General features: G+C 36.3%; 1 protein-coding gene across 1 annotated transcript in view; it reads right to left on the bottom strand.

Moving 5' to 3' along the window:
• The window catches only part of LOC141498669 (connector enhancer of kinase suppressor of ras 2-like), a 392,492-nt gene that overhangs the window by 326,772 nt on the left and 39,704 nt on the right, over positions 1-26,016 (bottom strand). The window contains exon 3 of the mRNA XM_074201839.1: positions 4,003-4,202. Within this exon, the coding sequence (XP_074057940.1) occupies positions 4,003-4,202 (200 nt within the window). The remainder of the gene's footprint in view (positions 1-4,002; positions 4,203-26,016) is intronic.

Below are 26,016 nucleotides of genomic sequence, written 5' to 3'. Positions count from 1 at the left end.
TTTTCCACCTACCAATCTCCCCACCTCAGCTCAGCTACACCATTAATGACCAGTAAGCCATTAAGGCTAGGTCACAAAAACCATAGCATGATTTGAAGTGAGGTCTTGGGATCTTACAAGTAAACATACAAGATTTATAACTTTTTAGTCAAATTCGGCTAAATGATCATCAATTGTCAAACTTTATAATGACTATTAGATAAATTTCTTCTCTAGAAATTGTTTTCTTGAATTTTGTAGTTATAAAATCCATGAGATATACATTTGAATGTATATATACATTTAGACAATAGCAATAATATTCGGTCCCAACCAATATATTCCTCAGTTATTAGAGTTCACAACCTCCAATAATCTTGGGGCACTTTGTTTGGGTCAGAACTTTTCCCCTTTCACTCCCTTTTCCTAATTACACTTCCCTGTGTCCATGTTACATCTGCCCAGTTTAAAATAAGTTCCTTGAGGACCTGGACAGCTTTGGCTGTCTTCATAGTCCTAACACTACCTGAAAATGAATTTGAAATTTCAAGACCAGCACTTGAAAATGTTACATAAAGACCTGACCAAACTGAAGCCAAGTGGTGTAGTGTTTATTATATCACTCAGAGAGAGCGGGTCTAACATGAAGTTGCTATGAAGTCCAAGGCTTACAGGGTTTGCAAAGGTAATAATTCCTTCTGCTTTTTAACTTGAAGTCAATAAGTCCAAATAACTCCCTCTGAAGGCCAGGAACATTTACCAAAAGCAAACATAGAAGACCCGAAGAAGAGATGACTCTTGGGATCAGTCCATGTGACTGGACTTTCTTCTTTGTTTTCATGATGAGCTTTTGAATTAAACTCTTGAATTAGCTCCAGTTCTCCAAAACAGTCGCTACCTCTATTATAGAGATGACTCATCAGATCTATAGCCTCCTTTTTAATAAAGCTGAAATGAATTTTAGGCCTCAAAACATGGATTTGATTAAGCCAGACTGAACCAGGTCAAATAATACCTTTGAATCTCAATTTGAGAGAAATTCAATATTAACAATAATAATTGAAAATTTACATTTTAATAGCATTTTTCTCTTGCAGAGTCCCAGAACACTTCAAAGACTAAACATATAGGGCTTTACTCACCTGCCACAGAGATAAAGCCAATTCTGAGTTGAAACACAGAAGTCACTTTTCCCCAGCAACACTACTATAACAAGTTTTGGAGAGAAAATAAGGAGCACCTCCACCAATTGACACTCCTCACCAGGCAATTTTGAAAAGGGGAAATCTAATTACTTTATGGGAAATGCAATTTGGCTAGGCCACTCAGGTAAAAGCTAAACCAGGAGCGTTAATGGGCATGAATGATTGAGTTCTCCAATTTGTACCTCAGCAGAAACACACCATCTCAAGGCACCAACTGTGTCTAAACCCCATGCTGCTATCTGCTCTGAAACGGACTCAGAAGAGCGTCCCTAATGAGTCCCTGGCAAAACTTCCAACAGCATCTGGAGTTTCCTAGAAAAACTTTGCAAAATCAGATATGATGTGAGCTTTGAGGCTCTGAAAGTAATAGAGGGATTTCCAGTAAACACCCACAATACAAAGCATCCTATCTTGAATTTTTGGCATATGGACCGTAACACCTCTTTCACTGATATCCCAAATTCAAAAAATTGAGAGATTCATGAACTCTTTTCTGAACTCTTCATGCTAATGGAACAAAGGGGAAATTAAGTAAGGAAACTGAAGGCTTGGCTAAGGGAAAAAGAACATCAGATCTAGACTCTGAAAAGAGGAATAAAATTCTTGGTTCTGCTATCAAGCTGTGTCACATTGAACAAGTTACTTAACCTCTCTAAGCCTCAGTTTCCTCATTTGTAAAATGAAGGTATTGGACTAATTGCCTCTAAGAGGCCCTTCTGACATCTCTATTCTTGGTGTTTTAAACAATGTCTTTGGAAATCTGTAAAGTTCAAGGCTTTAAATGGAAAATACAGTGCATTAAAAGATCTGTGCATATAAAGTTTATATTTTGAAAGACTAGTCAAATGAGGTTCTTTTATAAAGACTCATTTCTGAAAGAGCTCTCTGATTGCCTTGAAAAGTATTTATTAAAAGAACAGAGCTCAAGGCAAACCTTTCCCCTCCCCACTAATGTGCATTGTAGAAGTTCCCAAACTTCTGATTCTTAAAGAATGTTCATTAATGATAACAACTGGATATGAATTTTATGAGGGGCAGGAAAACTTTGTGAAAAAGGAATAAAACAAGAAAATTAAATATAGTCATCTCTCAATTATATAGGTTATAGATTCCATGACACATGTGGGAGGTCCTTTTGTGTCATTATCACATAATTGATCCCCTTTTTCCTGCAGTTGTCAGCCCTGCTCTATTGCATTACAGAAATTCCAGTTGTTATGCTTTCTCTGATCCTCATGTGAGATGACTCATGGCATAACAGAAAGGGCAGGGAATTCAAGAGACATAGATTCTCATCTCAGATCTACTGCTAATCATTTGCACAACCTCAGACAAGTAACTTTACCTTCTCTTAGCCTCAGTTTCCTCATTTGTAAAATGAAGGAATTAGACTAAATCATTTTAAGGTCCTTATCAGTTATAAAATTCTACTATTCTCTGAGCAGTTTCACTAAAATTCAATCAACTAATTGTAATGGGTATGGGAAGAAGAGGTGGAAATTTCCATTTAAGAATTCTCTGACTGTAGCAGTTGTAACTTCTTCCTGTGTTCATTTTTTTTTGTCAATCAAGAAGTAATTGGAAATTAAAAACATGAAAAGGTCTGTGAGAAAGCAGGCCTCAGTTTCCTTATCAACAAAATGGGAGTCACAGGAGACTGGACTAGCAGAAACAGTCTGAGTTCATGACCTAGCCAGTGTGCCCTGGCACTCCTTTAGTGCCCATTGTTTGATCTCCCTTTGGGGCTTTGCTATAACAAGAAGGGAAACCACAAGCATATTATCCACACCAGTGGTTGCTTTAGTGCAAATATTTGAGAGTTGACTGTAGTCTTTCAGTCAGAATTGACTGGAGTCAAATCTAATTTGTTGGTTGAGAAATGGACGTCTTCATATCATCTTTAAACATAGAATAGGACCAGAACTCTGGAGATTGGATTCTAAAGTCTGTTCCTGGTTAGTTAAAGTAAAACAGAAAACACAATTGTATCTTGGTTAGCCTAAGTCACACATATAGTCACTGTGCATTGAAGTAGCTAGAATAGTTTGGTTGTCATGAATAGTTTCAATTGATGCTAACATCAGCACTGTTGAATGACCAATAAGTGATATAGGAGTAACAAATGAAGTGTTTTCTCTCTTTATCTGCCTATTAAGGACAAATAAAGCACAAAAGGAACCAAAATCTGAATAATCAAAAGTTGGCTACATTTCTAGTTCAATCATAGGCCCTTTGTTTTAGATATTTATCTTCTTAGATCTTTCCCCATTGTGCTTTATACAGAAACATATTCCCCCAAGTGGCAATGAGTCCTTACATGTGCTACTGAAACATTATTTAAATGAAAGCTAATTATTTAAATGAAAACTAGAACAAATAAGTTTGTGGAGAATATCACTTTTTTTTTATAAAAGCTACATCTTTTTAAATATACTTTTTATATAGATCTGTTTTAAAATAGAATTATGGAATGTGAGAGAAGTGGCCTGAGAGATCATTCTCATTTTAGAGATGAGCCAATGGAGGAAAGGACTTTCCTAAGGTCAAAAGACTCTTGTCAGAACTGGGATTCAAACCCTGGTCCCTTCCATTCCATCTACCTTGTTTAATGAGGTAGTTCACTCATGCTGTGGTCTGCCCCTTAAACCTAGGGCTATCTGAGCCTAATAGGAAGAGGCACTGAAAAAATAAAATTGAATATAAGACATAAGAGGTTATAAAATGTCAAAGAACTGACACATTTCCAAACTATAATATAAAGTGGGAAAGACAAAAAGTCAGTCAGCTAGAACTTTAAGGATCACGAGTTTAGAATTACCTGTCGAGCCAGGCCAGTAATTTCTTGGCCACTCCGATCAGATCAACTATAGCAGTGAGACAGTTATTTGGTAGTTGTCTGGTTCTAAGACCCGTGAGGCCGCTCCTCCTTCTGCCAGCTAGAAAGCCCTGTAGGCTTTTGGCAGCCACATTCAGTTTGTGAGCAAGAGATTTCAGATTTTCAGATTCCAATTCATGATTCTGAAATGAGAGAAGACAGGGTGGGATAGAGAGAAAACATAAGGTTAAGCATTTTAATATAGTCACAGAATCATACATCAAAGAACTGGAGTAGAAGGGAGCTCAGAGGCCATCTGGTCTAATTCTCATTTTACAGGTGAGGAAACTGATGCTCAAAGAAGGGAAGTGACTTGTCCACCATGACATAAGTAGAAATGGAACAACTAACCAGGTTCTCTGATTCTAAACTCATTCTGTGTTACTGTGCTAAGTCTTCAACCAGCCAGATGGATTTTAACTTCAGTCATAAATAGCCATGAAAGTCTAAGAGATAGGCTACCACCATCAATTTTTTTCCTTCTTTACATCTTAATTTCAATTAAAATTGCCTCCCTTAACAAAGTTCTTTTCCTTCCTCTCATCCTGCTAAGCACCAAAGGTGCCTATCTCATTCTTGCCAATCCTTACTAAAATGATACCTGATAATAAAATATTAACACTTAATCTTAGCATCTTAACATATGACCCTTCCCAGAGAAATTTGTTCCAAGCCTACGAAACTCAAAGACAGAGAGATAAAAGGGCAAATTATGAAGCAGTAGGGATGATATTTTTTCCTCTAATCATGCCATACAGACCCTTATAGCCTATTCCATCTATTGTTTAGGCAGTCCCTATCTCCAAAGTCCCTGACCTATAGTGGTAATAGTAAATTAGGTTTCATTTTTCAAGAGTATTATAAAGAAAGTGGAGTGATAGGACTATGTCAAGTTTACAGTAAACAAACTCTCCCAAACAGATCTAGAAAATGCACAAGGCCAAATTATGATGCGGAAAATCCAGAACAAAATTTTCGTGAGCCATTTGTCCAGTTCAACTTGTCAAAGGAAACAGGATACCTGTGGGGACAAGGTATCCTATGCTCAGAATACTTCAGTTGTCCAGGTCTGTACTAGAGCTGGAGGAGATCTGAAGTACCACTACTCCCATACTGTATCAGGTATGTTGGGACAAGTTTGAACTATCAGCTTTGACACTCACTAAACAGAATTATAATCAAAATCCAGAGCTTCCAGGTCAAAGAAGAAATACTGCAAGTAGCCAAAAAGAATTCAGGTACCACAGTCAGGATCACACATGATTTAGCAGACATAATTATGAAGGAGCAGGGAGTTTGAAATAGGATGTTCCAGAACTCAAAGATATTGACATGGGCTTATAGCCAAGAATAACTTATTCAACAAACCTGAGTATAGTGCTATAGGGGAAAATGGATCTTTAATGAAATAGAGGACTTTTAAAGTATTCCAGATGAAAAGAACAGAAGTGCATAAAAATTCTGAAGTTCAAACACAGGAAGAGAAGCATAAACAAGTAAGCACAAATGAACAATAAGGGACTAGAAGGATAAACTGCTTATGCTCAAATATGGGAAGATGATATATGTGCTCTCTCTGAACCCTATCATTATCAGAGTTCATAGAAGAAGTCCAAATTGACAAGGTCTGGTTATAAGTCTGTTATACTTCAATAATCTTAAGAAAAGAATGGAAAAGAGGGAAAGAGAAAAATACTGAGAGTGGGAGAAAGTAAAGGAAAATCTGGGAATTTTATCTCACATAATCAGAGTGTATAAGTAGATATCCATACAAAAAAAGGAGGAGAGGGCAGAAGGGAGCAGCTGGGATTGGTCAAATGAAGAAAGAATATTCATTTATACATACAGTTGAGTATGGAAATACATTTCACTCAACAGGGAAATAGGAGGGTAAGGAGAGAAGGAGGGAAGGCAAATTAGAGGTTGAATAGTTTGAGGGATTAGTCCTAAGCAAAATAAATTGTAAGGATAAAAAATTATTTATAGCTTTCTTTGAGGTGGCAAAGATTGGAAATTTGAGGGGATGCCCATAAATTGGGGGAATGGATCAGTAAGTCATAGTCTATAGATGTGACAAAACACTATTTTGTTGAACTCCTATCAGCATAAAGATCAACCAGGATTACAGAGGAAAAGAAATGAAACATGTTACTCACTTCCTGATAGTGAATTGAAGAAGTCAGAATTCAGAATGATAGACAGAGTCAATATGGAAATTTGTTTTCATTGACTATATATGTATGTAAAGGACTTGGCTTGTCCTTTGTTCAGAATGGGGTGGGAGTGATTGGTAGAAATGTGAGAAATTTGATTTTGACTGATTAAAACAAATAAATTTTTAAAAGTAATGTAATAGATAAATATTATGAAAGCAATACAGTCAATTTCAGAATAGCTACAATAACAGAGTAGGGGAAAAACATGAGCAATTTAAATCCTAAAGTAATCACCAAGTTTTATTTTAAGCGATAGCATCAACAAGTGTTAAATTACAAGAGATTAAATCTTCTATTAATCAAGAAACATACAACCATTTATTAAGCACTTACTAGTCGCAATGCATTATTCTAATCTGTGTGAATACAAAGATGAAACTGAAGTACTCCCTTCCTTAAGAATTTTACATTCTTACAGGATAGACAACATGCATAGTTCAAAAGATACAGCTAGATTTAGACAGAAATTATGCATGGTAATTTGGGGAAGAAGCAATAAGCATCAGGAAAGATTTCACATGGAAGTTGGCATTTGAGCAGAATTCAAAGGAGACCAGGAATTCTCAGAGGTGGAGGTGAAGAGGGAGCTCATTCCAGGCATGGGTTATGTCCGGTGGGGTGGGACAACAGTCAGAGATGACAACAGTCAGTGCCAAGGCACAAGATATAGGTACAGAATGGGGAGTAGAACATTAGGGCTAGATCCTAGAGTTATTGAAGGGGGGAAAATATCAATCAATCACTAAGCATTTATTAACCACCTACTATGTCTAAGGCATTGTGTTAAGTACTGCAAGAAAACTGGAATGGTATAGAGGAGTCAGAATGTAAAGAAATTTAAATGCCAAAAAGAGAAATTTATATTTGATCCTAGAAATCATAGGGAACTATTGGTTTACTATATTAAGCTTATAGTAAACTTACTAGTTTACAGTAAACCAATTTACTGAGTAGAGGCTTGAAATCACCCAACTTGTACTTCAGGAAAATCACTTTGATGGCAGTGTAAAATATGGAAAGGCTTGTAATAAGGAGGTAAAATAGGGCAGCTAATTGGCACTAGCTCTAAAGTCAGGATGCTCATTGGCTTTGTGATACTGAGCAAATCACTTCACCCTGTTTTCCTTAGTTTCCTCATCTGTAAAATGAGTTAGAGATGGAAATGACAAATCACTCCAGTATCTTTGCCAAGAAAGCTCCAAATGGGTCACAGAGAATCAGACATAACTAAAACTACTGAACAATAACAAAGGGAGATGAAATAGAAGCCTATTGTAGTAGTGCAGGTAAAAGATGATGAGAGCATGACCAAGGGTGACAGTTGTATGAGTGGAGAAGAAGGGATGCATGTGAAAGAAACTTGTAAAGATAGAAATTACAAGATTGGGCAATTGATCACATAGGAGGTTGAAAGTGAGAAATTGAGAATATCCTGAATTTTCAAGCCTGGGTGACTAGGAAAACACAGGAAAATTTGGAAGAGCAGTGAGTTTGGTTGGAAAAGAAAATGAGTTTTATTTTGAATATGTTGGGTTTGAGATATCTCTAGATGTGGTTTAAGTCCAGAACTCAAGGAAAAGATTAGGGATGGATATAGAGATCTGGAGTCATCTGGATGGAGATAATAAATGGAATTCATTGGAGCTGGTGAAATCACCAAGTGAGACAGTAAAAAGGGAGAAGAAAAGAGGACCCAATAGAGAGACTTACATTTAGTGAATATGACATAGATGATGAATCAGTAAAGAAGACTGAGAATAATTGGTCTGATAGGTTACAGGTAAATGAGGCCATATCAGTGTCACAAAAACCCAGAGGAGGATAGAGCATTGAGGAGAAAAAGGAAGTCAGCAGTGTTAAATACTGCAGGCAGGGCAATAAAGGTAAGGACTGAGAAGAGGTTATTAGATTTGTCAATTAAGAGATCATTGGGGCCAGCTAGATGGCACAATGGATAGAGCATCAGCTCTAAAGTCAGGAGGAACTGAGTTCAAATTCTACCTCAGACACTTAATAATTACCTAGCTGTGTGACTTGGGCAAGTCACTTAACTCCTAAAATCAAAAAAAAAAAAAAAAGAGATCATTGGTAACTTTGAAGAAAGAAGGTTCAGGTGGGTGATAAAGGTGGAAGCCAGATCGTGAGGGTTTAACAAGAGAATAAGGAGAGAGGAGATGAAGGCTACAAGTCAATATAGGAGTTAGACTGAGAAATGGAAATTAGATATAGTATAATAGTTAGCAGAGATGAGGGAATCAAAGGGTTTTTTTGTTTTTGTTTTTTTAGAATAAGGGAGAATTTGGCATGTTTGTAAGCACTAGCGAAAGAATCAGGAGATAGGGAGAAACTGAAGATTATAAGCAGGGCTGATAACAGGGGCAATCTTGCTGGAGGATAAAAGATCAAGATTACATGTAGAGATTTGGCATGAGTGACAGTGGCTGCTTCTTCATTAGAAGCTGAAGTAATGGCAGATATGAAAGGGTATGAGTTCAAGGAGCTGTGAGATGAAGAAGAGAAGGGTGAATGATTTTAACTGTTTTCAGTCAATCCTAACTTCAGCCAAAGTGGGGTTTATGTGGAAGGTTTGAGGAGAGAAGAAAAGTGGCTATAATAGTCATTGGAGAGAGTAGAAAAGAAAATTAATTAGCTTGCAATAAAAGATTGCTTTTCTTGAGTTAAGGACCAATTTGGGATTAGATAACATAAATTTGTTGTATATCCAGTCAGTACAGTTGTGTGATTTTCTCTGGTTCTATTCAGTAGCACAGGTGGGAATAGGGTAAACTAAGACAGGGAGTAATCCAGAATAGGGGTTTGACATGACAAGTGGTCAAGGAATTTGAGAGTAGAGAGGAAACTATGGAGGATACTATTCATTAAGAGGGTTGATATTGGGAAAGGAAGATGATGTAGTCAGAACAGGGCTGATGGCCTGGGCTGGTAATGTGGGACAGATGGACTGGAGGTCACCATGATAATGTAGTAGAGGCTTATGCAGAATCAGGCACAGGGAGAGAAGGAATGGAAAGATTTTATAATCAGATAAAGATATTTCAGAGTTTTTGTAAAGGGAAGATAGGGATTTGAGGATGATTGGAAAACAGGAAAAAAAAGTGAGTGTTTTATTCAAAATAATGCTTTTTTCTTCCTCAACTAGACCTTTCACCAGCTCTCTAACGAGCAGAAACAGCGACTGACTTGTATTTCCATTTTATTTCCTCTCCCCAAACACACTAAGGTAGAAATGTTAACAAGCAGAGAAAGGACTTTAGGAAAAGGATAGGCCAGCTAATCAGTCCCTGAATAATTGTTAGGCCTTTTTCAAAACAAAATAAAGGTTTCTAGCTACCAAATATAGCTTAAAACAACTTCTACTTGTCTTGGCTTATCCTCAATAGAGTTGATCAGCAACAAGCCTTAAAATGTATTAAATGTTTTAAAAATACTAGATGATATTACCATTATTAGGTCTTATTCTAGAATTCTTTATCGATGTTTCTGTCTCTCCTATAGTTTTATGTTTTGAAATTAGATCTTAATTTATTCCCAAAGTCTCTAAAATGAAGACAGGTCTTTCACATTTGGTAGCCTGATGTTGTCTACATATGTTTGGAAGGAGAATTTAAAGAAATTTTCTCTTTTCTACATGTCTGGGTACATTTACAAGTGATTAAAGAAAAAAGATAAGTGCTTGTCCCCAGACACATTACATTTTTTCAGCTTAAAGCTTCTTACTCAATAATTGTTATTGCTTAGGCTGCAACTATTTTGAAGTAAAAATATAATATATTGTTATTTGATAAAGGAAATGTACAAACTATAAAGATAACCAAAAGCTTACTGTATTACGATAAAACATAGAAAAATTAAGTTTTTATTCACCCTTTCATATCCTATTATAAAGTAGATACATAAATGCTCATTTTCCTCGAATTTTCTAATATCATTGCAGAAGTCCTGTAAAAGAGATTAAGTGGCATATAAATACCAGTTTTTCTTTGATCTATTTCAAAGGTTCCAAAATTGGGAATGCATTTTCCCCTCCTGGAAATTTTATCTAACATTATTTATTTTTGTATATCCTCTGCAGAGAACATAATATTTTTCAGAACTTAAATACAATACAAAGCATATAATTTAGGCAATTCATTCAGAATAAGGGACTAGGCACTGCTTTCCCTGTAATTTTGTAGAATATATGCCTAATAATATCCTTTAAATTAAAAAGAAAAGGTTTTATTCATATATGAAAGATCACCATGGGAATGCTAATGTAACACTTGTCATCATTAATAATATGTAGCCAATTGTTTCAGGGGGAAATTTCAGAATGAGAGCCAGGTATATTTTTCCTCTCTTCACACATCCTACAAAACTGAATTTGCTATGAGGCCAGGAAGGACATATTTTACCAAATGAGACATGTATCTGCTTTAACCCCTTTGAGGTCTTACAGACATATTAACTGTCAAGAGAGGCAATCCCCTGTGTTTCTATTAAGATGTGAGTTATAGGCTTCTCAAGTTATGTTCTGACTTCTGAAATGAAATAGATCATCAATTCTTTGCTCCAGTTGACAGCTAGATCTTTTTTCACAAGTATATGGTCTTCATTAGCCCTAGAGAGTGGAAGACTCGGAAGAGCTGATGACAATAATAGCTATACAAAAAAAATGTCACGCATTTGCCTCGATTCTCTCCTCAGCACAAGGGAGCATGTTTCCCAAGCACGCCCTGGAAAGCTAATTGTTCCTTCAAGTTCTCTCCCACTTCTGGTAACCCATGTGGGCTATGGGCAGCCAGCTTCACCATTTGTCTGCTCAGACAGGAGTCAGTGTGAGGAGAAACTTGAAATGAAGGCCTCCAGGAGCTACTGTTCTGTGCCCAGATCATTTCTGTCTATAGAAACCTTCCATACAATCCCTGAAATACAAACTGACATTTAGGAAAGCCTTTAAAGGTTGCAATGCATTTTAGACATAATATCTCATTTGAGCCTTACACAACTTGTGAGTTAAGTACTCGAGGTGTTATCCCCATTTGACAGATGAAGAAACAAATTTAGACAGGTTAAATGACATTCATAATTGCATAGTTCAAAGCAGCACAACCAAGTTTTTTGAACTCCAACTTCATTCTCATCACTACAACATAGTGCAATGTAAGAGTAGAAAGGCTGCTATCTCTGAAACTCTTTTCCCAAGGTGGGTGGGTGGGGGCGGGATCCAAGAGGCTAAATGTTGTGCTACTCCCAGAGGAGAGCAGAGCTGAAGGGAGAGAAATTCAGTCAAATTCTGTTATCTAGACCAGTGGATCCAAGGTGATGGTAGTAGTGAGGGTAATAGAAACCATTGGGGATGCAGGAAAAAACATTAGCACTATTTGTATTTTTATCTAAAGAAAGAAAGTTTTATTTATTTTTAATATATGGCTTAAAAGTGGCTCTTCACTCAGTCCATTTGTCAGATGGTCACATGCTCTGTGTTTTGCATGAGGAATCTTGAGGAAAGAGGAAGCTGCACAATCTGCAGAATTTGGAAGTGGTAAGGGAAGTGCCACAAAATTGGTTGTTTGCTCACTTTCAACATATTATAATGTATTGTGGCTTGCATGGTCTGGCTAAGTAAATTTATTGGGTATATTACCAAGTTTTATTTTAAACTAATGCAAATAAAATGGATGAGTGGCTTAAAAATATTCCTAGGACAAAACCCCAAAACTTTAGACCAAAGATAATACTAATGATGTAAGCACAAGTGAACAAAGCAGTAGTAGAGACAAAACATAGACTAAACTAAAATCTCTGACAGCCATATTATGAGATTAAAAACAATGAAGATCTAATCAGATATGACAAGAAGTCAACCCACCATTCAAAATGATCAAGATTATTTGAAATACGGATTTAGCTTCACTATTATGAACAATGAGCTCCAAACTAAAGCATAGTGTGCCTTGAAATGCTAGTTAATGAGAGTAGGAAGCTATCACAATTAGCAAGGTATTGAAGAATTAGACTTTTGTTGCTGAAAATGATTTAAGTGAGTCACCCATAAAAACTCTCACATCTGCACATTTTTAAAAATTGCCAACAGAACTTTCTAATCTGTTTAAAACTCTTCTACTTATAGTTTCTGTGGGTTTTAAACCAATTTGTTAAAAATACAAAACTATAATATATTTTAAATAGTGTGTAAGAATAAATGATTGACAGCAAGATATACAGAAATTTACTATCTAAATTAAAACAAGAGACTTTTTTTAGGGTTTTTTTGCAAGGCAAATGGGGTTAAGTGGCTTGCCCAAGGCCGTACAGCTAGGTAATTATTAAGTGTCTGAGACCGGATTTGAACCCACATAGTCCTGACTCCAGGGCCAGTGCTTTATCCACTGCACCACCTAACTGCCCAACAAGAGACTTTGAATAAAGGGTAGGTGGATTTGAAGAAAAAGAAAAAAGCCCAAAATGAGAAAATTAGTTTTCCAACTTAGAAAACAGAGGAGACAGTGATGGTGTTGTAAATGAAGAAAAAAGAGAAAGAAGAGAGTTATGATAAAACATCTATAGATTACACAGAAGACAAATTCAGAATAAACAAGTAGGGAATTTATCTTACAACAATATTGATTTTAATGTACACTTTAAAGAAACAAGCTACATACTAGTTCAGTTTCATAGACAGCCCTTTGCTCTTTGGATGTTAGAAGGATCATATTTGTGGATGACTGTTAAGCTCGTAAGTACAAGAAAAGGAAATTGTTTACAAAAATAACATAAAAATGTTGCCGTTTAGGATTTTTATAGCTACAAGTGCCAACCTTTGGTTGAAAAGGTAAGTGAAGTGATATTGCTTGCTAGAGATCAAATAACTGCATGGTGTTATTGTTGAATCATTTTAGCCATGTCCGACTCCTGTGATTCCATGTGGGTTTTCTTGGTGAAGATGCTGGACTGGTTTACCAATTTGTTTGCCAGCTCATTTTACAGATGAGCAAACTGAAACAAAGTTAAGTGATGTGCCCTGGGTCACATACTGAGGCTAGATTTGAACTCAGGGAGATGAATCATCCTGATTCCAAACCCAATATTCTATCCTCTGTAGCTCCGGCTAGCTGCCTTACAAATGCATATAAACCTATATTGATCAGTGGAAGTCTCTTCACATTAGAACCTTCATCTGTAAAACAGGGGAGTTGAATTCAATAACCTTTAAGGTATGTTCCAACTCTGGATCTCTGACCCTAAAAAGTTCCCCCTTGTCCCCAAGATGACAGAACATCTAGGTTGGTGTTGCTATGTGGACTCTGAGGAGAAAGCTATAATTCCTTAAAACAAACATAGATTGTTATCACTTAAGGATCAAGTCTTAAGGTCATTCTTTTTTTGGTCCAGATAGCTTTATACAACAACAATATACTTGCTTGTTAGACTGTGCTTTTGCCTTGTATCCCTAAGCCTATTTGTAAGCTCTCTCCCCATTTCTAAAATTATGATAGTACTCAACATGGGCTAATTGAAGGTGCTCTTAAAGAAAAAAAGATGTTGTATCTTAATACAAATAAGAAAGATGAGCTCTCTGATCACATTCTCATCATCTCATTCGCTACTTTAAAATCCCTGAGAATTAGAAAACTGAAAAAATCTCTGTGTGTTAGAAATAGGACCCTTTTTGCATAAAAAGAAAAGCTCCTACCTGGCTCCTCTATCTCCATATCCCCTCTGTCTCTAGTGCTGCAGCCCTCTGTTACACTCCCCTGGGGGGCTAACATCCACTTGTTCCATCCCGGTCATATGGGCCACTCTTTCCTTTTACCTTCACTGCTCCCTCTTCCATTCAAGACCACAAAACCACAAAAGTCCTTGATAGTTGGTGAATATTTGATTTGAGGATACAGACCTGAAGAGCAGTTCATCTTCTCTCTACTTGTCCTGAACCCACTACTTGCTATAAAGAATATCCTTTAATGAACTTCTTTATAAGTTTCCTAAATCTTAAATGAAAGCTATTTATTTCTTATCGATTTGTATATAATCATAAAATCACTCATTTAAAGGACAATTTGCTACTAAATGTAGAAAATAACATGAATAGGAGAAACTGATCAATATTTGATCATTTTTCAGAGCTCCAAAGTAACTCTGACACCTTTGGAAGTTGGGCACTAAAACGGCTAGTTATGTGCCAAGAGTGAGGGATCCAGATGGACAGGCCTGAGGGAAGCACTGGTGCCAACATTATGTCAAAAGACCTAGCAGAAAATCTCCAGCATATTCGGTGGGCCCTTCAGAGGCTTCAATGGGAGAATGTGGACAAGGGTTGAAAAGGATGAGAATGCAAGGGTGGTGCTCACTAGGTGGCCTAGTGGACAGAGTATTGGACCTGAAGTCTGGATAACCAGAGACCAAGTTGGATCTTATAAGGGAGATCCTGGGCAAGTCAAGTAATGTCACTCATACAGAGGGAATACTAGTACCTGCCTTCTAAGGTCATTGTGAAGATCAAATGAGAAAACATATAGAAAATGCTTTTTTAACCTTAAAGAATATAAAATGGGGTTATAGTTGGAACTCATGGAGGGAATGCTCACATTGCTTAGATCACAGATAAAACCAAGTAATAAAATTTCATCCAAGCTTAATCATTTCTAATCAACCTAGCAACAGCTTCTATTCTTGTTTTTAACCTTTTTTTCCCTATCATTTCTGTCATCAGAATGTAATTTCACTTCCAAAAGAAAGCATTTGGGATTGGTCTCAATGTAACTAACAAAGGTTAACTGAATCTTAAAGTGCTGTGCAATCCTGCTGTCTTTTACTTGTTTCAGAAGGTAATTCAGGTCCTGTGGCTTATTGTACTTGTAGAGTAGAAGTGGGTGGAAAGGAATAGCACAAGTGCCCCCTGGGAACTACCCGATGACTACATATGTGGATAATAAATGGAACTGGGTGTTGTCTATGATATGATTTCAGGGGTACCGAGAAATGCCTCTTCCCCTAACCTCTGCCCCCCAAAATAACCCCAATCTACTACCTAATAAGTGATCCTTGAGATGCCACAGTTACAAATCCATTCCTTTGGTTAAAGCTTTTGCTATTAAAAATTCAAATACTCCTAGAAATAGTAACACTGTAAAGCCTTATCAGTCATTTCTACCTCTATGTGGATTAGGTGATTAGATACTTTCCTGAGAGCTGGTTTTGATTCAAGGAGAAGAGAAAGACACACAATGGCACTGCATGTCTGGGGGAGGGGCAGAGGCATACTGAATGGGGGAAAGGGTGCCTAGAGAGAGGAGGTTGGGGGAATGCCAACATCTACCTCATAATTTTGCCTAGAGCCAGCCCTAGGTACATACAAATTAAATCAGAAGGAGAAATATTTTTGTCCTTGTGTTTCCGAGAAGCAGCATCACAGACAATAACATTAATGAAGGAGAATGTTATTCTGAATGTCTCCTACAGTGACATAGGGCAATTATACAGGAGAATTTTTTTTTCAAAAGAACATAATCCAGGTCATAATCCATATGGTGCTGGTAAATGGCAAACTCCTTTTAAAAACTTCCATGTTGCCAAGTGATTATCTGAGACAAGCTGCAAATGCTTAAAGGAAAAGGAACCTCCATAACAGTAATATTTTCTAGAAGAGATCACTTGGATGGTGGGTTTTATACAAAATCTGTGACTTTCAGGTAACTCTTTAGGTAGCAGATAGTTCCCAAAGATTCAGTCCCATTGTACAAACTCTAAAAAAACCAGATAAACAAAATAACCAAGTTCAACCTTGCACATAGAGCCAAGCATCAGCTCAGATTGAGGTAGCATTGAATAGATAACTGTTTGGTTGAAGAAATCAGGGGTAGCTGGGCCCAAGAAAACAGCATATTGAGCAACTTGTGATGTTGGCAAAGCTAGGAAGGGGGAAAGGAAAATAAGAGCACATGAGCTTTCAGAGACAAACTAACAGAATACACATAATGGGGCTAGATCTAGTACCGACAATACACCATCGTCCATACAAACTTTGCCCAGAAACAGAACAGAAAGGTGTCAAAACCCTCTCAGTCACTCACACCAGAAAATTCTGTTATCCTTGATTCTCTCTCAGTCTGAATCTCTCTCTCTCTCTCTCTCTCTCTCTCTCTCTCTCTCTCTCTCTCTCTCTTTCTCTTCTCTCCCTTTTCTGTCTCTTTCCCTTCCTTCCTTCCTTCCTTCCTTCCTTCCTTCCTTCCTTCCTTCCTTCCTTCCTCTTCCTCTATCTTCTCTTTCTCTTACCCTCTGTCACTCTCCAACAAAGTTGGCTATTTTGCTTCCAACCCAGGAAGCAACTCACATGGATCTTAAGAATTTCACAAACTTTCACAGAAGCCCATTCCAAAATGTAACTGAAACAAATTTTGCCCAATATCCAACTTAAATTCTTCTTGCTTCCATTTGTTTTATTTTTTCCTCTTGGCTTCTTAGTAAAAATGGAAAACTGTTGGTCATCTTATTCTGTGAACCTCTTTCTACCCTCACTAAAGACTGTAATTAAAAAATCCTTCAGGTTTCTCTTCCAAGCTGAATAATCACACTTCCTTTAACCTTACCTTGTAAACTTTATTTTTCAGTATTTTCATCATTTTGGCAAATGACTTTCCTTTCAATCTTGTCCAAATTTCATATTCATTGTTTTGATGTGAAGGCTAAAGCTGAAAATGCTTCTGGAGGATGAAATTAGTTCTAACCTAAAGCCTCTTTTTTATGGTTCCCAGGATGGATTCTAGAGTGCTATAATCTCTGATTTGTTCAATGTAATTTAAATAAGATTACTTTGTTCTAATCCTGTAGTCCGAGATATTGTCCATGAGCTACACTCTGACACATCTCAGTATTGTACCACAGACAATGAGACTAATCATTATCCTTTCCCCAAGTAAATCATTTATGAGAGGTTAAGGAAATAGATGTAAGCCTTTCCTATATATCCTCAGTGTTGACAATACTCTCCACTTTAGGGGATACAACCCACCCTCTAGTAGTTCAACCATATCAGATACTTTAAAAAGCAATTTGGAATAAGAATCACCAAAATTATTATAGAGTTAGTTCCAAATTCTGGGAATTTCCAGGAAGGTTTTGGCTTCCAGCTTTGTACTTAGTCCGGTTGGTTTAGTAGGTGGAGGCCCATATACAAAGAGCTGCTTCACATTAAATTCTGGAATGGGAAAAACTCCAAGTGTTGAGGAAATGGTTGTCCACCATTTCCATCTAAAACACTCACCCTCATGGTGTGGGATGAACTACAGTCAGCCAAGATCAGCCAAATGAAGCCCAGTCAGGAAGTAAATGTGTTTCTGGAGCTAAGAACAGTATGATTTCAGGGTTGTGAGAAAGGCAGATGTTCTCAAATAAGAATTGTTACACATAGCATGGATATTGAAGTATAGAATTAATGGAAATAAGAGGAGACAGAGGAAAACTGAAAAAAGTAAAATTTGTCCTTAAATCATAAATGTGGTTTAAAATGCTGGATTAGAAGTCAGAGGACCGGGTTCAAATTCCGGTTTCTGTCATTTACTAATCTATGGGATTCTTGGGCAATCCACTTTGTCCAGGTGTCAATTTTTCACATTTACAAAATGATGGGTTTGGATTAATCACTAAGGTTTTTTCCAGCAATCATCCAACAAATTTTAACATATCATATATAACCAATTTGTTGGTTACAGGGAAAAAAAAATCTTTTCTTCCATAACAGGTCTGAGGCTGAATTATAATAATAGCAGGAAAAAAATAAGAATAGCCATACCTTAATATAAAGAATGCCATTAGAGGTTGGAGGATATTGAATAAAACAATAGTTGGGGTAGCAGTGAAACAGGAAAGATAACCTCTAAGGAGGCAGCCTGGTCCAATGGAAGACTGATGGAGCTGTAGCCAGGCAGAGGACGGTCTCAAATGCTATTCTTGTTACCTACGACAAGTCTCACTAAATCTCTTTTGGTTCCTGCATCTGTAAAACCAAGACTAGATGACATAAGGGCTCATCCAGCTCTAAATCTAAGATGCTGGTGCTGAACTCAGACAATCTCTGAATGGTCTACCTGTGTTGTCATATGATGGGTCTTTTCAAACACTCTCCATTGATCTTGGAGACCAAGGCTTTTGTTAAGGAGAAAACTGAATTGCTAGCTCTTTATTATTTGGAACAAAATCCAACTTTTCAAAAAGATGGCATATAGAAGGTAGAGTTAACAAGGAACTCAAATGGTTTTTGGTAAAAGAAACTATGTGTGGGAAGACCACAAAGTGAAAATTTATTGTCATTTACTCACTGAGCTTGATGGCTGAGGGAAATTGTTGATGAGAATGCTAAGGGGGACTGTGTGAAATGGCGTTTGGTCACACCTACACTATTGACTTAACATTGAGCAGTTTGGCTTTCCATATTATAAAATGAACTAGGACTTTCAAAGCTCAGTTTATATGACCCTCTTCATCCAACATACTGAAGGTAGAAAAGATGCTTGTGATGTTCCAAGTCCTAATTTACTGTGAAACAAATCTTTCTTTTTTTTCCATTGATTGCTGCCATAGGAAGCAGCTGCAAAGAGTGAAGAGATGGGATTGAGAGCTCCAGGGCTTTTGCAGTTGGTAGATTTTTCAAAATGCTGAAATAACAGGTGTGTGTTGCCAGAAGTGTAAGAAAAGAATAGCACTGAGTGGAGAACAACAGGTTAGAGACAAGCTAGGGGGAAAGCATAAGGATCTTAATTAGCTGGTTATTATTGAGCTGAAATATAAAAGGCCAAATCTTTAGTTTTCTTTGAGGGGTGAAGAGAAGGAATTTTTCATATATATGTATATATGAAAAAATATATACATATATGAAAAATATATAGAGATATAGATATATGTATATTATATATTAAAGTTTCAAATTATTGATAAGGCAATAAGCTGGAACTAATAGTATAGACTTTTCATAATTCATGCAATTTTAACTAATCATTTAAAGAGGAGGAAACTGAGATATATGACTGCTCTAAAAACATGGTGGCTTTTGTGCCTCAAAAAAAGTAGAAATTAGTAAATTCAATTCCATTTATGGCCCTCTAAGCAAGTATCTATGAAAAACTGTGGGAGTAAATTATGACAATATTGGATTAATATGTTTGAAATAAAATACTTTAACTCACTCTAAGCTATATCTCCATTTTTTCAAACTCAGTCTGCAAATGGGTCTGCAATCTCTGTGATGTTGATGTTCCTTCCAACAATGAAGATTGCTACCTATCTATGCCTACTCATTTTATTAAACTCAACTCTTGTCTATATTCTCTAGTAAGTTTGTCACAGGCAATACACCCAGTATTCTGAGGATCTGACTTGCTTTCTCTATTTTGAGAATACTAGGGAGCAGCTGGGATGTCTCACTCTTACTGTGAGAATAGTTCATCTTTTTTGATTGTAGGTTTCTCTTTGATGCCATACTTTATTGCAATTCTTATTCATAGTTCCTTATTTTTATGTGTTATAGCCTGTTCACATCTACTATCATATCCACTTGAAATCATACAAAGCAGATGGATGAAAATATGCATGAGAGTTTTTTCAACTCCTATATCTAGCTGTTTGATGTGACTGAGATATTTGGTTTCATTTTTTATCAGAAGGACTGGGCTTAGTTTAGACACTAACTTCTCTTCTTTGCACCAGCGTCTCACAGAAAATTCATACTGATTTTAGAAACCACAAAGTCTTTAATGGTTTTGACTCTGCACTACATGAGGATTATTTTTTTTAGGTTTTTTTTTTTTTTTTTTGCAAGGCAAAATGGGGTTAAGTGGCTTGCCCAAGGCCACACAGCTAGGTAATTATTAAGTGTCTGAGACCGGATTTGAACCCAGTAACTCCTGACTCCAAGGCCGGTGCTTTATCCACTACGCCACCTAGCTACCCCTACATGAGGATTATTGATGTCATTTTTATTCTAAGAGACACAAGAAGAAGATCTGACTGGTAAAAAAAGGATGAGATTCTTACCCTGTGTCACCTTTTATTTTGTAAGTAAAGTTAATTGACACCAATAATAAGTAACAGAATGGGAGCATTTGTTTCTTATGAGTGTATAACGGTCTGACATTTGGCAAGAGACAAAACCAAAATACATTTTCAGAAAATTCATTATTTTCATTAGAATTTTTATTACACATTGTAAACTCTTGCAATAATTTTTCAAGCTAACATGAAAAATGTAATTAAACTCTAGGTTAAGGATCTGTCTTACTCTACAAAGAATCATTTCTTTAAAAATATTCTTGCCATTGAATAGATAAAATAAAAATAAAAATGAAATGTTATTATTAAATAAATTAAATAAAAATAAATCTCTTGGTTCTGTTCATTTCACTGTGCATGAGTTCATATATGAGTTCAGTTTCTTCTGAAATTGTCCATTTCATCATTTCGTATGGTACAATAATATTCTTTTACATTCAAATCCTAAATTTGTTCAGCCATTGCCGAATAGAGAAGTAGCTCCTTAGTTTTGTTACTATGAAAAGAAATGCTATGAAAATTTTTGTATGTACAGAACTTTTTTGTTCTTGCTGTTCTTTGATCTCTGTGATATATGTCTAGCATGGGTATTGCTGAGTCAAAGGGTAATATCTAGCTTAATAACTTTTTGGATATTGTTTCAAATTTCTTTCTAATAAAGAAATTTTTATTAATCTTTTTTGTTCTATAAAGATATTCATTGGTAGTTTTATGGCTTGGCACTAAATCTGTAAATAAATTTGGGTGGTCTGAAATCTAACTATAAACAATTATAATCTCTTCTAGTATTTGTCTTCCTTTATATCAGAGAAAAGAATTTCATCTTTATGTTAATATAAGTTCTCTGTCTTAGTAGGTTGACTCCCAGATATTTTATAGAGCCTGCAGTTATTTTTAATGAAATTTCTTTTTGATTTTTTTCTTCTACTGACCCCTTCCTGCTACGTTTTGTTTAAAATACATAGAATGATTATGATTTTTGTAGGTTTATCTTATATCATGTTACACTGTTAATTTTTCAATTAATGTTTACATTGATGCTCTAGAATTCTCATCTGCAAGTAGAAATGCTTTTGTCTCTTCTTCATCCATGTTTATTCTTTCATTTTTTTTGGTCTTATAGCTGTTAACTAGAACTTCTAGAAGTCAAACCAACTAGCATTTCTTAATTTCATACTGTGCACCAGGCACAATGCTAAGCAGCAGGGATACCAAGAAAGACAAAAAAACCAAAACTTAAAAATTAGTCTTGAAGATCATAGTCTAATGGGAGAGACAATTTGCAAATAATTGTGCACAAACACGCTATGGACAGGCTATAAATTTTAGAGTGAAAGTACTATCATTAAGAGGGATTAGAAAAGACTTTTTATAGAAAGTAAGATTTTAAATGAGATCTAAACAAAGTCATGGAAGCTAGGAAATGGAGCTGAGAGACAGAATTCTAGGTATGGAGGACAGTCAGTGAAAATGCACAGAGCTGGGGTGCCTAGGTGGCGCAGTGGATAGAGCACCGGCCCTGGAATCAGGAGTACCTGAGTTCAAATAGGCCTCAGACACTTAATAATTACCTAGCTGTGTGGCCTTGGTCAAGCCACTTTACCCCATTTGCCTTGCAAAAACCTAAAAAAAAAAGAAAATGCACAGAGTTGGCAAACAGAGTATCATATCTGAGAAATAGAGAAGAGGCCAGGTTACTGTATCTCAGAACTACCTCAAATAATAGCAGTAAAAATGGACATTTTGCTTTATCCCTGATCTTGTTGGAAATATTTCTAATGTTTATCCATTATAAATGCTAAATTTTGCTTAAATTTAATTCATTTTCATAATTTCATGAGAATTTATAAAATGCCCACCATGTGCCAGCCACTGAGCTAGATGCTAGGAATAAAAAGACAAAAACAAAACGTTCCTTGTTGTCAGGAACCTTATATTCTATTGGAGGAAAATAACACGTATATAACCAGTCAAATAAAAAAAAACATACAAAATATTTTTCAGGGGGTGGTCAATCAAGGGGAAAAAGGTTTGAAATAAAAATTGTTTAACAAATTAAGAAAAAAATCTATTCACTATTATGCTTTTCAATTGTTTTTTTTTTAACGTAAGTGCAGTATTTTATTAAAAACTTAAAATCTACTAATACATACACGTCTATCTAATGGCAACTTTAAACCACTTTTTTATGTGAAATTCTTTTTTTTATAATGTAATGCAGCCTGATAATGGATATTATATACTTCTCCATTGTCCTTCAGGTGATCCTCAACTGTATGTATTCAATAACTTGAAACTAAATCGCATCACCAGAAGAATACTGTATAAACAAGACAGACCTATGTTTTGGTAAGAAGCATGGGGTTGTTAAATGAATGGTGCTGTTTCCAAAAGACAATTCAGCTCACTCTCTCCTCCTTTAGATTCTGAGCTCAGTTCAGTGTTTCTATGTCATGTCTGTCCAAAATAAATGCATTGAAAAATGAGTGACATGTGTTGCTCATTCTAATGCACATCGGAGTTTGGATAATCGGCATTTCTTATCTAGAGTACTCAGTTTCTCCTGTGTAGATAGTCAAGTCAAACTCTGTTGATGTTTTGGAATATAAAAATTAGCTCCGTTAGGGTCCTATACATAGAGCTAGATAGGACCTTAAGTCATTTAGTGCAGCCTGTTCATTCTACAGGTTAGGAAACTGAGGCTCAATATTATACAAATAGTGACAGAGCTCGAATTCTGAATTCAGGTTCTCCAACTTTCTCTCTACTATTCCTCTTTATGCCACACCATTCAATCTCACAAGTATTTAGGAAACTCTTCGTGTGTGTAAGGTACTGAACTAGATATTGCAAAGACTCTCCTCAGGAAGAGTGCCATTCTACTGGGGCAATGTGTATGCAGTAAGCTAAATACAAGATAACATGAGGACAAAGCTGGCATTCACAACTAGGAAGATCAGGAAAGGTTTCCAATAGAACAATAGTTCTAAATTGAGGGGAGAAATTTCAGGGATCCATGAATTTGGATAAAAAAGAACTGACTTTTGAATTTCACTTGTCCATCTTATATTTAGCATTTCCTTCAGTTATGCATGTATATCACAAAATGTTTTGAGAAGAGGTCTGTCTTTAGCTTTTACCAAACCAACTGTCCAAAGGAGTCCAGGATACCCCAAAATTGAAGAAAACCCTGATCTAGGAGGTGACATCCCAGTTGATCCTTGAAAGAATCTAAAGCTCATAAGAGGCATCAGTGATGAGAGAGTGCAATCCAGGCATATGAATGGCTTGTATAGGGATAAATGTTTGTATAGGGCTAAATGCAAAAGATTGATGGTGATTTCTGTCCCAGCTTTTTACAAAGAAAGCTTAATTTCTTCATACTTTGGAAAGCAATACTGAATTTTCAGATGCTGAAAGAGGTTGTGAAAAAAACCATCATTAAAATGTAGCATGATGAGCAACAAAAGTTATTCCCATAATCACCAATGTTTTGAAATCTAAAGCAGCTCAACCTTTTAGAACAATGGACGACTTCATCATTCCATTCATCTATTTAGATTCCTAATTCTACAGTAGTGGCTCGGAATATTATTGCTCAAATCAATCTACAGCTGTAACACAGATAGAAAGACATGCATGAATAGTCAATTTAATAAAAACAAGCCTCTAAATCAAGTAATAAAGCTTCAGGGTAGTTCACTACACCAGATTTCTCTTATTTAAAATATATTCTTCAAGGATTTATCGCCCATATGATTTTTTTCCAGACACTGTGCCAATTGTTCTTCGTTAAGAATGAGACAGAAAACTGAGTATAAAGAAATTCTACTGTAACTGTAACTTCAAAGATACTCAACCTTATTAAGGCTTATTAAGGGGAATGTGAAACACCTAAACCATCTGATCTGAGGGTGTTAGGAATGTCATAGGAGCTAAAGTTAGCTTGCCAGTCTTAAGCTGCAAAGTACTAAGTAGAGGATTTCAGGTAGAGTGACGCAACTATCTTTAATTCTAAATTCTATCGAGAATGAGAAAACTCCATTTAAAAGCAATATGTTAAGTCATGGAGGTAGAAAGTAAAAAGACTTCTCATTTCATTCTGAGAATGGATAACGTCAAATAGATTTCCTCCCCCGCTTTTTTGAAATAAACATATAGAACATAAAATACACTTGCATTGAGAAATGGACCCAAAAGACAAACTGATGTATTCCAGTAGCCTCTATTACTAAGTACACAGAAAGAGGATGACCAGCAGGAGGATCATAGTTCTGAAGAAACTAAATCACCACAAAGGATGAGCACAAAGTGTGGCCATTAAAAGGAAGATATGAGATTGGTGATTTTGTTGTTAATCCACTCATAATGGAGTGCTTTGGGGCAATGATTTGGAGATTGAAAATTTGTATTTGACTGAGAGTTGAATGGACTCTAGTGACAATTCAGTGACATGCTAAAGAGATGGTAGCATTGGGCCTTGATGGAAGGAAATTTGTGATTAAGAATGACTTCAACTACTAAGTGTTAAGTGCTTCAAAACTAGGACTATAGAATATGAACTGCTTACTGCTCACAACCTCCCTCTCAGCAGTCTGATCAATGGATTGCTGCTGCTCAGAACCTGGTGGGTCCATCAGAGCTGCTATAATGTAACTCTCTCTACTAAGAAAATAATAGGAGAGTTTTATTCTGATACCTACAACTTCCCATCATTCAAATTTAAAAGAATGAGTTTTGTGAGAAAAGAAAAGGGACCCAGTGATTCTGAAGGGGAAAACAGCAACTGAGAGAATTCAAAGCAAGGGAAAAAAGGCCATTAGAGCAGGAAAATGCCTTTAAATTCTCTGGACAGGAAATGGAATGTTGTTTTTGAATGGTGAAGATACAAGTACCATAATATTCAAGTGCAAGTTTTGACAGCCCTTAATGAGATGTTAAAAAAAATATCAAAAGCGGCTATGGCACTGTAAAAAGCCTGCTTAAGGACGCCCTGTATCAGATACAATTCATACACTGGCAGTCCTGTCACTACACAGCAGGGAGAATCTTTGAGTTTTAATTGGGTAATGATGATAATCACATAGTCTGTGGGCCCAGGAACAAGAAAGCTGAATAAGAGACAATTGAACCCAATGTGATCTAATTTTCAAAACAAACCAACTTCTTTCTTATTCTACTTTTTCAAGAACAGAGACAATTCTTGTATCTTTAAGAGCTTCAGAAGAATCTGACCATGGGGTGGTATAAAACTCCACTCCTCTAAAATTTGCTAGACAACAGGGTCCTTTTTCGGGTAGCATGTTTAATGAGACTACATACGCTGTTCTGTTCTGTTCTGCTCTGCTCCACACCACCAGTTAACAACATGTGTCGTTGAAGACCTGATGAATATTTTATATTTCAGAAACAGGCAAGATGACCAGACAATTCTGCCTTCCTGATGAAGCTTGTTCCTTTTGCCCCAAAATACCTCTATCTTCATTCTTTGGGGAGAGGAGAGAAAGACAGTTTGGAACAACACACATAGACTGTTCAGAAGGGAGAAAAAAGATAGTTTTATTAAAAATATCTGGCCATTCTATGTGAGGATAGACGCAATTGGATCAGAAATGGAGGGGAATCATTCAACATAGTCTGTGGAGAATGGATCATGTTATTTCCATTCATTTTAATTGCCTACATTGGTTAAAAC

Source organism: Macrotis lagotis, chromosome X (assembly GCF_037893015.1).
Source record: "Macrotis lagotis isolate mMagLag1 chromosome X, bilby.v1.9.chrom.fasta, whole genome shotgun sequence".
In the NCBI taxonomy this organism is placed as follows: domain Eukaryota; kingdom Metazoa; phylum Chordata; class Mammalia; order Peramelemorphia; family Peramelidae; genus Macrotis; species Macrotis lagotis.
This window is presented reverse-complemented; position numbering and strand designations above follow the sequence as displayed.